General features: G+C 27.4%; 1 protein-coding gene across 1 annotated transcript; it reads right to left on the bottom strand.

The window, feature by feature from the left end:
* Positions 1 to 753: 753 nt before the first annotated feature.
* LOC117169569 (BTB/POZ domain-containing protein KCTD5) lies at positions 754 to 12,024 on the bottom strand. The gene is made up of 4 exons (XM_033356001.1): positions 11,817 to 12,024; positions 11,174 to 11,470; positions 7,010 to 7,138; positions 754 to 953 (listed from the first exon to the last, which is right to left on the bottom strand). Exons 1-4 carry the CDS (start codon positions 12,009 to 12,011, stop codon positions 924 to 926), a joined length of 651 nt encoding a protein of 216 aa, XP_033211892.1. The 5' UTR covers positions 12,012 to 12,024; the 3' UTR covers positions 754 to 923.
* Positions 12,025 to 14,376: the final 2,352 nt, after the last annotated feature.

The raw sequence follows: 14,376 nt of genomic DNA on the forward strand, positions 1-14,376 counted from the left end.
TACATGGCCTTGAAAGTAATTTAAACTGACTGCATATTAATTTAAACTGATTCTTTCAATTTAATAAAATCTAACAATTAGCTTTTTGACCAACTAAAGAATTTTAATATTTTTCTGCTACCAAGCCTAACCTTGTAGAAATTCGTACGAAAAACATTTCGGCCTTAAATACTATAAGTTTAAATATCTATTAAATTCATTGATAAATTCAAATCTTAAGTCCGGCCAAATAAGTTATTATAAAGTCCAAGATGACCGGAACGTGGAAAACAATCTTACATGATATGAAATCTTATTCTTTAAATTACTCGATAAAAACTATTTTTGACCAAAACCGTATTCGGAAATTGATTTTTGAAAAGCTATTCAATTCAATCATAAGAACGACGAAAAAGTTATATCATTCACTTGAATAGTTTTTGCAAAATAAAAATATCCAAATACTATTTGAACCAAAAATTGTTTTTACTTGCTTGATTAAAAAAAAGAGAGATTTCATCCCTTGCATCTCACAACTTGGAATACCTCATTCAAAACATTTTTTTCCCAGCAGGCACAAAATCACATTAATTTCATGGGTTAGTCGAGATTCTGTTACCTTTGTAAGAACTAAATATTCGATTTTTCGTCCACTGATGTTTTCTCGAAGCGAGGACGAATCTTCGGATTTTTGTGTCTTGTATCCTTTATCCTTTACACTAAAGTCCAATGTACGGCGAGTGCGCAATTTGATTAATTCTTCTATGTCACACATTTTTTTCTAAGGGCAATTTTCCTAGAGCAGACGACAGGGGCTCGAGAAAATTTATTGCGCGCATCTCACGAGATTAATTTGAAAATAAATCAATAGAAACTAGTCTTCGTCTTGTCGTCGCAAACGTTTTCAAAGGGAGGAGTAACAACAAAAAGGATGGGACTAGAGATTACATACGTGAACCCTTCTGCTGCAGAACCTAGAATAGAACCCAACGACTCCAGCTTATTAGAAAATAATACACAATCCTGATTAGGGTTCTAAAATTTTTATACAATTTATATCAAAGTTATAGAAAACTTAAAAGTTATTAGTTTGAAAGCAACACAATTGGAGAGACTTACATTTCAAAAGCTAACTAAGTTTTAAATATTAGAATTTAAATAGCGTACAAAATAAAAAAATCATATTTTGAAAGCATTTCAACTTAAATTAGTTGTCGTGCCCAAAGTCAGATATCTGGAAATATAATTTTTCTATGATTTTAAGAAACGAAATATTATAACTGATGTAATTTCAATTAAAAAAATTATTTTTGATGATGAAATTATAAATTCACAAAAGAAAAAATTAATTTTAATGTTTGCATTTTAATAAATGATGGCTTATTTTTCGGGGAAAATATTATCTACAACTCTACTTTTTCAAATTTTTAAAATCACTAAATAATCTTAAAATATAATTATTTTCTTAAAGAAAAAATTGTTTTAACTAATTCAGCCATAGAAAAATTTTCTTTCAATATTGGAAACAGTAGAGCTGTAGAGAATGTTTTTCCGGAAAAATAAGCCGTCATTTATTAAAATGCAACCATTTTTCAAAAATTGTTAAGAAGCGATGGTCAGAAAAAATTCAATTTTTTGTGAATTTTAACATTTTTCATACAAAAATATTGTTTATTTGAAATTACATAATTTATAATATTTTAATTCTTAAAATCATAGAAAAACACTTTTTTCAGATATCTTACTTTTAGCACGACAACCACCTTAAAAACATAGCAATGTTCAAATCATTGGATTAAAAACCTAAAATAATAGTGTTTTTCATTTCGATTAGTGAACGGTCAACAATAGGGCGGATTAACAATTCTGAAATTATTTGAACCATTTGAGACAAGCAAAAAAGTTGTTTGGTATCGGAAAGAACAACAATCTTTTATCAGTACAATGTCGACTTTGTGGTTGTTGAATTCGAAAATTCCAAAAGATTTTTCTATGGGCCAACACATTATGGTGAACTTTTGGAAAACAAAGTTTCTTGTGCTAAAAAACTATATAAAATTTGGAACTGAAAAGAACATTTTGTGCAGGTTATAATTTTTTTGAAAATGTGCAAAAACATAGTAGAAGTTATAAAAATATTTCGCTTTTTTTTTAAATCGACTTTCAACACTTGTAAAGTTTCGTGAGATTATTTTAATTAAAATTGTTTTCAGTTTCTAGAGATTCAACTGACATGCATAATTTATAAAACTTTAACAAATTATATTACAAGATATTCTTAAATATAGCACTATAGATTGATTAAATATTACTGGAAACATAATCATTTCTTGCTTTTGTTTATAAAATTGATGAATTTGAATAATAATTCAAAAAATTTGTATTTTATCTACTTAAAACAGATTAATTTTTAACCAAATAGTTAAGTGTTCGAACAAAAAGATTGATTTTGTACCAAAAAAGACGATTTTTCACCAATCAACTATAATAGATGAATTTTTAAACCAAAAAAATTAATTTTCAAGCAAGAACATTAATTTCTACTAAAAAAAAAAAAAAAAAAAAAAAAAAAAAAAAAAAAAAAAAAAAAAAAAAAAAAAAAATTTAACAAAATATCAGCATTTTTATCTAAAAAATATAAATTGTCAAACAAAAATTGAAAAGTTAAATATTCAGTTTAGAAAATTATTTTAAAAAAAACAAATAATTATTTTTAAAAAGTACTTACAATACCAAAAAAGTGATAAATTTCAAACAAAAACAATGAATCTTCGTCTAGAATAGTTTTTCAATAAGAAATGTGAACTCTAAACTAAAATTATGCATTTTTTTAGAAGAATTGAATTTTTAACTAAAAATATTATATAATTTTTCAACTAAAAATTGAATAAATTTTTAGTTAAAAAATGAAGGTTCAGTCACAAAGATGTATTTTTAACTAAAATTATGAAATATTCAACTGGAATAGTTACATTTTGAGTTAAAAAAAAATAATTTTTAGTTAAAGAAAAAACGAAGCTCTAACAAAATAGCTTAATTTTCAACTAAAAGATGAATTTTCGATAATAATAAATTATAAATCTTCATCGAAAAAGATTAATTTTTACAAAACGAATTTAACTTTAAACCAAGAAATTATATTCTCATTCCAAAAAATATTAATTTTGAACGAAAAATGTAGTCCTTTATATTTTAACCAAAAAATATGGTAATTTTTTATTTAAAAAAATAGCGCGAAATCAACCAAAATATACAACTTTAGAATATAACTTGAATTTTCAACTAAGAAAGATTTTTCGGTCAAGATATAGAAAAAATTGAAAACGAACTGTTGAATTTTCAAGTAAAAAGATAAATTTTTAAACAAGAAGATCGATTTTCTACTAAGAAGAATGCATTTTCAACAAAATACATTAATTTGTAACCAGATACATGAATTTTCAACTAAAAGCGATCAATTTTCAACAAAAAATTGAATAGTTAAATTATCAGTTGATAAAATTAATTTTAAACAAATAAAAATCGAATTTTGATCACAATAGTTAAATACAGTAACATAAATCTACTTTTACAAATGAAGAATTATTGTTATTCAATTTTATCTTGCAATTACGAAAAAAAATATGCACGCTCTTGGGCAATTCCAGGTTTTCCTAGCAGGGTAAAGACCATGTTTTTTTTTAAATTAAGATAATTAGAAATAAATTTTAACAAGACAATAATTAATACTGCTTTCGGATGTAAAACAACCTTTTTTTTGCTCGGTCCAATTGATTCAACAAATTTCAGTATTTTAACTTCGCTCTAATCAAATTCAAAATTATTCAAAAGAATTTTTTCATATCAAAATACATGAAATTTCGTGAATAAATAAAATAGCTTAATTTTTATTAAACTTATAAATTCATCAACACATAAGTATAAAGTATTTCAATTTTTGAATACAATAACAAAATCTCTTACTTTCAATTTTAAAATTTTAATCATGAATACAGTTTAGTTTAAAAGAACCAGATCAAAATTGTTCACCGACGTAACTACTGAATTCACCACCAATTGTATTTTACAAAAACTAATAGTGCTTGTGTATGAAATATAATAATAATAATAATAATAATAAAGGATACATCAGATTTTTTTCTAGCCTTGATGCCAAATATTATTAAAGATTTAAGTTAAACACAAGATCCATACTTTTCATCATTTTTCAAACTTTAACGTCTTATATGTTAATATTAATTATTTATAAAATTGTAATAGTACTTAAGAATAGTCCTTTCGCAAAATTTCGCTAAATACGCAAACTTCCAACCCTGATGCGCTCAAAAAAAATCCCAAATGCAAGCGTTTTTTAAATTATGTATTAGTCGACTTGACCCTTCAACCATTTCTTTTCTAACCCAAATATGACAAGTTTAGCAGCTGAAAAAATTTCTCCACACGTTTTCTTCTATTCCAATTACATTAAACAAAATTTCAAATTTTAAGTTACTTTTTTTTTAGTGAAGAATATTCAGAGAAAGTTCTTTAGCATGGCCCTTATGAAAATAAAAAGGAACGTATAAAACGCATCACAAAACAATAATATTAACATGCAAAACATGCAGAACTCAGGGCAGAAATTAACCAAACCGGTGGAAGAAAAAATTCTTTATTTTATCAACGGCATGCTGTACAATGATATTACTTACGTTACGTAAAATTATAAAAGATAAAACATGCGCATACGGCTTCTGGATTAGTGCAAAATAATACAAGGTGGTTTTAAATTGGTTGACATTTTTTTCTAATATTTCACTTATTTAAAACTCTTTTGTATACGAAAAATACGTAGATAAAAAATGATAAAAATAGGGAAAGTTAATTTTTCTATGAATCAATCTATAATATTTAAATTCTGAAACTTCGTGCGCTGAATTTTTTCAACCACCTTGTGTAAATAAGAATAGAGCGTTTTTTAAACGCATTTACACCACAAGCCGCACTTATTATTTCTAACTCGCATATGGACGAAGCACAATACACTTAAACAAAAACGTACGACAATAAACACAAAATCAGAACTAAAACGACTGAAAATCGGTTCATCTGCGAATAGTTTAATTCTACTCAAATTTCTCATGATTTGAAATTGCCCTTTTAATATGAGAATCCTAAATAATAAAACAGATCATCAATTTAAAAATGCAGATTAACTGATCCTCAGTTTAAAACAAGAAAGGTTATGCGTGTGGCTTGTTGACTAAATTACAAAAAGACCCTTCTCAAAATACATATGAGTAGTTAAATATATATTGATCAACCCACTAATATTTTAGTACCCGAAAGACGTAAGGGATTATTTTGATTATTTTTTTTACTGTTTTAAGATTTGTTAACGAAGAAAATTATCCCTTGAGTCCTTCCAAAGTTATTCAGAGTGTCTACCAGACGGATGATTTTAAATTTCCGCTTTTCTCTCGGAAAATTTTTCATTTTTCGTGTCTGGTAATTAAATTATTTTTGGAATTTATATATCCTAACCCGGCATTTTAATTCTTTTGAAAAATTCTGTATTAAATGTCAGGATTATAATTCTTTTGAAATATGCTTTGAAGTTAAAATTATAATTGAAGGGTAGCAGTACAGAATTAGATAACTAATGTTTTTTCGAAAACGGGTTCATTAAAAAAAAAATCTTAAAAAATCAAATACAGGTTGCTGTCACAAGATTGTTTCGAATTCTCATTTTGTAAAATTGTTATCGTTTATTGATTTTTTTATTATTCTTATAGCCGATTTTCAAAACCTGTGAAACTGTAACTTAAAATTCTTGGTCGATTTACTCGAAATATGACAACTTCTTTATTCTCATTTAGAAACTCAATATCTTCGCAGTAAGTTTTTATTTGTTATTTAAATTGAAGATTACATTTTTTATCACAATCTGCAGCCGAGCCTGCTTCAATTTTTGTTTAGTGTGACTTTGAGATTGTCAACTAGCGCTTCTGTTTCCTCAAAACTGGATAACTTTATCTAATCAAGGTTTTTTGGCCTCATTTGAGTAATACTTCCGCTCAGGAGTGAATATTTCTTATATCTCAAAATGGTGATTATAGATTTTACATAATATTTTTCCGTTTTCCTTAACAATTCCAATTTTGCTGTTCATCTAGTTCTGTACCAAGTCAGAATTATAATTATTTTGGCAAATTCTGTTTCACATCTAAATAATAATTTTTTTTCGAAAATTCTATGATCTAATTTAGAATTGCATTCAATATTACTTCGGAAAATTTTCCGCACCAACTCGAAAATATAATTTACTCAAAAATTCACTTTTCCAAGTCAGAATTATACTTAGTTTTAAAAGCCAAGTATAATTCAGAATTATATTACCAATGTTCTTGAAAATTCACTGTTCCATGTCAGAATGTTACTTCATTATACTTATTTTTTAAATCCAGATGTAAGACAGTATTATAATTCTTTTGGAAAATTTCCCGAACCAATTCAGAATTATCTTCTTTTTTTTTGAAAATGCTCTCTTTAGAGTCAAAACTATAATTCTTTTTAAAAAATCCCTTTTAACATTAAAAATTACATATATTTCTTCCGAAATCCCTTGTTCCAAATCATAACAGTTTATATATTTTTATTTTAAAACAGTAAATCTTTTCACCTGATATAAAATGATATATATTTACAATTTCAGATAAATATTAATATAAAAGTTTGAATGTGCGCGATTGAGTTCGCGATTGAACAAACTGAGTGATAAAGTATCAAGACAATTTTAATACTCATTTAAGCACTCGGTCAGGTAGACACCCTTTTAATAATCAAGGAATATAATGTGTAAAATAACTGTAAAAGCGTTATCTTGAGTTACCTTAGATTAAATAAAAATCAAATAAATGTGACACACAGGAATGTCTTGTAAATAGACTGGTTTAAAATTAGTGTGCGATGAAGAGGACATTGTTACGTCAGTAATAATAACGTAACAAAAAAAAATCAGATTTGTTTGTAACTATTTTGGACGAGTTACCTTAACGCGATCCGTTGATTCCTGCTCTTTAGTGGCTAATTGACTCGGACCGTATTCCCGACTCACAATGCAAAGGAATTCCGCTTGGTCATCATTGCCATAGTTATACTGGGAACCTATGTTTACTAACTGAAACAATTTTTATAATAAGAAGAGATTTAAATCACAGAGATCACAGCCGGAAAAGAGCTGAAAAAAGGGTAATAGAATAATTTTTCACGAAAAAGGGGGAAAATTTAATATTTAGTTTCTGCATTTCGAAAAGAAATGGTCTTTTTAAACTAAATTATATAGTTTTTAAATAACAATCAATGATTTTTACGATTTCTGCCATTCAAGAATTTATTTTGTAGATAGGACATACTTAGGCCAATACAAACCCATTTAGGGCGATGTAAAAAAGCGCGAGAAAACATCAAAGTGAAATAAACAGTTTTTATGTTTTAAATCGTTCTCATAATCAAGAATATTTCCTATTCTAAAAATGTCTTCATTAATAATTAAATCGCGATACTTTTAGGTATAATTAAATATTACTGTCAAAGATTTATTATTTCATCCTCGCTACAATTTATATATTTAATTTAAATTGGAAATAATAATCTTCAATGCTCTCAAACTGAAATTAAAAAATATTTCACGTCCCGGGATTTTTATTTTGAAATTTTAGAAACAAACTATTTAAAAATGCATAATGACAAATTTCTAAACATTAATAGTTCTATAAACTATTGAAATGAAATTTCTTGCAATTTTTTAAACTTAAATTAAAATTATTCGCTAAATTTATCCAAGAAAAACCGTTGAAATAAAATGCGAGCGGGTTTACGTCCCTGGATTTTTATTTTCTAATATTAAATATATAAAATATTTTAAAATTCATCAAATTTTTTTAAATATTAAGAGTTCTAATTTTTTTTGTAACGACATCTTTTGACATTTTTTGGAATCTTTTAAAATAACTTAAAACCCTTTGGAATTTGTGATGTCCTTTATATCGTTTAAAATTCCTACAGCCGTAGAAATCCCTTGAAATACATTAGAATCTTTGGAAGTCGTGAAAATCCATTAAAATAGGTAGAAATAATTTTTTTTTATGAAATGCTCGCGCGCAGACACAATCCAGGTTATAAAATTTTTAAATATGAAGAGATCTACCAATTTTTGAAACGAATTACATAATTTAAGAAATAATTTATTCTAGTTGGTAAGATATATTTTTTAAAAACTCTTATTTTCGTAATTTTAATATTCTCCTGGATGTCAATACTTTTTACGTTTCTGGAGACCTTACTGTTCCAATAAATATTTTTGCATTTTATATAGCATGTATTTTTTACAATCTTTAATGAAAAATGGTTTATATTTTAAAGATTTACATGTACAAATGATAATTCACAAATTTTTGGATTTGAATAGTCTATAAATCGTCTAATATCACAAAATAAAAATAGCTTAATTTCAAACACTTATCATTTATAATCGTCAAAGCCCTATTAACATTTTTTTAAATGAACAAATTAAAACTAAAATACTTAAATATGAACATTTTAAAATTAAACCCTGAGGTTTTTGTTTTAAATTGGGATAAATCTTTATATTAATTAAATATTATATCGAATGTATATATTTAAAGAAAAAATATTTAAGATCTACTCAAAATAGTCCTTACATTTTCCAAAAAATAAAAAGATGGTTTTTGGAAAATAGTTTAAATTCTTGAAATTATTGAATTTGTGTTTAATCGAAAAATTGCATTAACATCGGTTGTAAATCATGTCATTTTTTTCGTTTCACAAACAATCAGCTATGTCTCATTTTCCCTAAAAAAATGCAAAAAGTGTGCTTTTTAAATATTACAAAAAATTATAACTTATTTCAACAAACTTTCCTTGAGTAATAACATTCAGTTTTTATTTATATTTGAATTGCACGAGGTAAACGAATATTTAAAAACTTACAACTAACAATGTTCACTTCCCTAAAATCAAAAAATTAAAATTTAAACTTAATGGTTTGTTCAATTGTCTAGGTCCAGAACTTAAGCTAGTTTTTGTGAAAAAAATCTCTGACAAAAAAAGTTTCTCTATGATTTTAAGAATCAAAATAATATTACCAATGATGTAATTTGAAATTTAAAAAAATTATTTTAAATGGAATACTTTTTTAACTTACAAAAAACATTGATTTCCACCATGTTTTTTGCATCTGATTTTGTAGGGAAAAATATTCTCTACGCCTCTACTATTTCCAATTTTGAAAATTAATTTTTCTATGGCTGAACTCGTTAAAACCATTTTTGGAAAGAAAACATTTTTTAAACAAATATAGAGAATGTAGGGAATGTTTTTCCGAAAAAATTAGTAAAGTTTTATTAAAATTAAACCATTTTCAAATAATTCGTAAGAAGTGACGGTAAGAAATAAATTACAAAATATATTGTTAAAATAATTTTTTACCTGAAGATTCCTCTCTTTTTAATTTCTAATTATGCTTTTTACTTTCATAATACATGCCTGATGATTTTCTTTCATTTCTTAAAAACATAGACAATTTTTCCCCAATACCCAATTTTTGGAAATTTAAAATAAACAATTTAAAATAAAATATTGTTTTAATTTACCAATTTTAAGATGAGAGGTCAATTTATTGGTTTTATTTTAGTGTCGTTTCTTAATTTAAGAAAAGGTAGGAGATAGAGGTTCGTTAAAATTTTAATAAATTTTTAGATTAATTAAATATAATTTAGAATGTATATATTTACAAAAAAAAATTAAAATTAATTTTTATAATATGCCTAATATAATGACAATTACTATTCAAATTTAATTTGTACATTAATTATAACAGATAATTCTGCAAGTTACAAAAAAACTTGCACTGCTCGCGGTAGCATATTCTATAGTTATGAATCGAATCATTTTGTAGATTTAAGAATTAAAAAAATTCTGCAATTGGTGTTCTCGATTAATAGAAAGGAAGATCAGCCCTCGGACTGACTTCAGATATCAAAAATAGTGTCAACAATTATTAAAAAAATTGGGTAAGAATAGTGTCATAAAAATGTTCCAGTTTCAAACTTATAAGTACAAGAAGAAAATTTAATTGCTGTTGCTTGTAATTATTTTGTTGCAAATTCAACAATTTTGTTCAAAAGTTGAAAATTCAACTATTTTGTTGAACATTGATCTTTTTGGTTTAAAAATTCACTTTTATAATTTTAGTTGAGAGTTCGGATTTTTTAATTAAAAATTTAATTTTTTAAATTGAAACTTAACTATTCTGTTAAAAATTCAACTGATTGGCTGAAAATTAACTTTTTTGTTGAAAATTAATATTCTCGGTTTAAAAACCCAACTCTTTTAGTTACGGATTCAAGAATATTGTTAAAAATTCGTTTTTGTTGATTAAACTCACTGTTTTTTATTTTAAATTAAATTTTTCTGTTGTGGAAATATAAACTTTTACATGTTTCGCTGAATAAATTCTTTCTTTTTTTTGTTTAGAAATTCAAAAATTTAGTAAAATATTACACTGTGTGCAGAAAATTCATTTTCTTATTGACAATTAATTCTACCGAATACAAATTTTACTTTACTTTTGGTTAAAAATTGATCTTTTTTATTTAAAAAATTCAACTATCAAGGTAAAAGTTTTTAGAAACGAAGAAAAATATAAACTAAAAATTGATCAAATATAAATAGTATTAGCATCACATCCATTCTTTTAACTATTTACTTGAAAACTTATATATATTGTAGAAAATTTATTTATTTGGTCAAAAAGTTATATATTTTGTGGCAAGTTCTTCTTCTCTGTTATAAAATTAATATTTTGGTTTAAAAATGTAACTATTTTTTAGAAAAATATTTATTGTGTTGAGAATTAATCTTTTTCTTAGAAAGTTAACCTTCTGTGTTGAAAAATTATCTGTTTGGTTGAAAATTTACCTACTTGAGATGGCAGGTATACAATTTTAGTTCATTGGCGAAGATATTAAAAGATATTTTTCAAGGAAAAGTACAGAAATAGTGACATTAGCGGACAATTGAGAGAATATAATGTCTCTAGTGTCTTTTTTTTCTCGAAATAGTAACAAAATTGTGAATAGTGTGGTAAGTCCGAGGTCTGGAAGATGAAAAATTCAGCAAATTGGTTGTTTACCTGCTCGAATTTCCATCCATCGGACATCGTGGAAACCATTTGCGTGAGCTCGTCTTCGTGGCATTGCAAGACCCTGTAGACGAGTTTCTGGGAGTCGCGCATCGGTCGCGTGTCTCTCAGAAGAATTCTTTCCTTGACTAGCCTAATAAGATCGGTGATATTGTAGAATTCCGCTTCCTCTAAAACACCTTCCTCCGCCAGGTCTTTATTGATAACCAACTTTCCATGTCGCAGGTAATTTAAAATTGGACTGAAGTAAGTTGGATCACGATCTATAAGATAGGCTCCAGTCTCATCCTGTCAACACAACAAGTTTATACACAAACAGAAAAATGAACAATTTCACAACTACAATGTAGTTTATTTGAACAGAATGAAGGAAATCTTCCGTCTTCTATTTATCATACTGATAAACACACTGAATGACGAGTGAAAGAGGACAAAAATGAAAAAAAGTGTTCTTAGCAAGCGAGGACAAACTCGGCGTCCTTTTTTCCATTTTAATCCCAAATATTCAGGTTTTCTATCACGAAATAAGCACGTAGATTTTCAAGAATTATCAGTTGTTGTCTTTTGTTAAAAACAATGCGTGAATTTGTTCCCTAAATTTAAATATCGCGGGAATTATGGAATGTCAACTAACCCTGTCGGAGATCAGGTCAGAGTCCTCCTGGCACAATCTATATAGAAACGAGTTTGGGTCCCTCGTTAAAGTCGTTTTCGCAGTTAGAAAATATGTTCCGCCTACATTGAGACGCACCCACTGATTTTTGCACCTTTGTGTAATGTGATTTTTCGTAATTTCGTGCGAATTTGTATCACTAAAGTCCTCCGCCATCTTCGGTTAATGAACGACTACAAACACCACACACAAAAAAAAGGATATATGACATGCGCAGTTATTTGTGCATTCACGCATGTAAAGTTTGGTTAGGTTGTTCGACAGATTGAAGTTCGCAACGAGCAATAGCCAGTTGCTAGGTAGCGCTAGCTGCTTTAGTTCAAATTCCGCGAAAATTCAAATTTATAATGAAAGTTCATCATTTAGTCTTAAAACAAAGTAAAAGAAAAGTAATGAGGTTCGACGAGAAAAAATTAACATTTAAATCAATGGTCAGTTTTGGTTGCAAACTTCTGAATTTCATAAGATAATTTTCTATAAATAACTCTTCCGAACTGTCCTGAACTTTACCGTGCAATATTTCCTGAAAACCGGACATTTTTTTCTGATTGATTGCCATTTTAAGGAAATAATCTTCTCAAAATTTGTTGTGCTATATGTGTTTAGTTTAAAATTGAACAATTCTGTTAAAAATTCGTTTTTGTTTTTGCCTGAAAACTAATTCTTTGTAACTTAAAATGTAGCTTTTCCATTTTTTGTTGAAAATTGATATATTTTTTTTTCAGCAGGCAATTAATCGTTTTGTTTGAAGATTCAACATTTTTTTTATGTTGCCACATTTCTTGTTCTATCTGGAAAGAAATGAATTTTTAACAAAACAGTTGAATTTTTAAATCAAAAAGATCAAATTTTAACAAAGAAAGGAATAGTTAAATTTTCAGTTAAATAAAAAATTGATTTTCAACAAAACAAGAAAAAAACTAATTTTCAACAAAATTGTTCAATTCTAAACTGATGAAATTAATTTGTAACTCGGAAAAGTAATTTTAGCCAAAATGATAAATGGTCAAAGAAGAAGAATATTTTTCTAACGAAAAAGACGAATTTTTAACAAAATTCAAGAACTTTGGAGTGGCCATTCACAAAATACGTGATACATTTTGCAGGAACTTTAAAAGACCCCTCCCCCAGCGTGATACTTTTTCCACTTTACTTCTTCTTCTTTCTTTCTACCCACTCTCCAGTCTCCACTATGCCGGGGAGGGGGAACAAATAGCCTAGGTTCGGAGAGAATTTACTCCAAGTTAATAAAGCGTGACCTATTTGGCCATGGCTATGTAGAGTGATAGTTTTAGAACTTGTAGTGTATCGTCGAGATATAATATTCTGTCATGGCCTAACGTTTTTGGTTAGGAAAACGAAATGGATTGGAAAAAAGAGAGGTTATCGTACGCGAGGTAGGTGGAAGCACAATGGGAATGGTGTTACGAGCGACTATAGGCTTGCTCTTTCGTCACTAGATGGCAAGAGAAAATCGCGGGAAAAAGGAAATATACAAATTTGAAAAATACATCAAAAAATTAGGAATTAATAATAATTATCTCAAATCGCAGGAAATTAGGTCAGCAAAAGTTCTAGAATTTTTGTGCACGATTTACGACGCATAAGTTAAGAAATAATTATTGTATGTCAGTATTAATCATGTTTAGTCTTAAGATAAGGCGAAGTCCGGATGTTAGGTTTATACTAAGGTATCGAATAAAATAAATCAAATGCTAGCGATCAAAGAACGAACCAACAAAGATATTATTTGGCGCCGAATATTTGCGTATGTTTAATTTAACTAGCGATAGCGGCTTCTTGGGCGATATATTTTCATCTTGGATTTCTCAGAATTGATATTGAGATGGTGAGTACAAACACGGCACAACCATGGAGAACTAGAGGGGTTCTATTTGTGAATCATTAAAAAGAGTGGGAATGACGCATGTTTATGTATGTTAATGATGTGCTATGATTGGGTGAAAGAGTGAAAAGATGCATGTGTGAGTGAAAAAGGGAAAAGAGTAGTGCGAGCGAAGAGGGAGTTTCAAAAAGACCGTGACACGGCGAACGAGTGAATGAGAACAGAAAAACTCTTGATTTCCTCGGAGTAGGTACTCGTCGACCTGACTCGGGGTTAATATCCTTTAAATCTTTTGCATTTTATTAATCCGGACGTAGCCTAACTTAATTGAAAAATACATATATGACTTTTATTACTGCAATAAAATGTTTCATGATTTATTTTTATCAAATTAAATATTTTCCCGGTTCCATATAAATGGTTCACAATCCATCCTGAATCCACCAATCAGACAACGAGCCAGCAGAAGGTGGATTTCAGCTTGTTACAATGGCGTTGTCTGTCAAGATGAAAGGCGCGAATTGTGATTTAAATTTGAAAATAACAGGAATGTGAAACTGAACGGAACGAAAAATGGCGAATAGAGCTCTGGTTTGCATGATTATATAAAAAGGTTAAATAAGTAGGTTATCGTATTTAAAGAATTGTAAGATAGGAAGAAAAGCTTTGTTTTTA

This window comes from Belonocnema kinseyi, chromosome 3, assembly GCF_010883055.1.
Source record: "Belonocnema kinseyi isolate 2016_QV_RU_SX_M_011 chromosome 3, B_treatae_v1, whole genome shotgun sequence".
Taxonomy (NCBI): Eukaryota; Metazoa; Arthropoda; class Insecta; order Hymenoptera; family Cynipidae; genus Belonocnema; species Belonocnema kinseyi.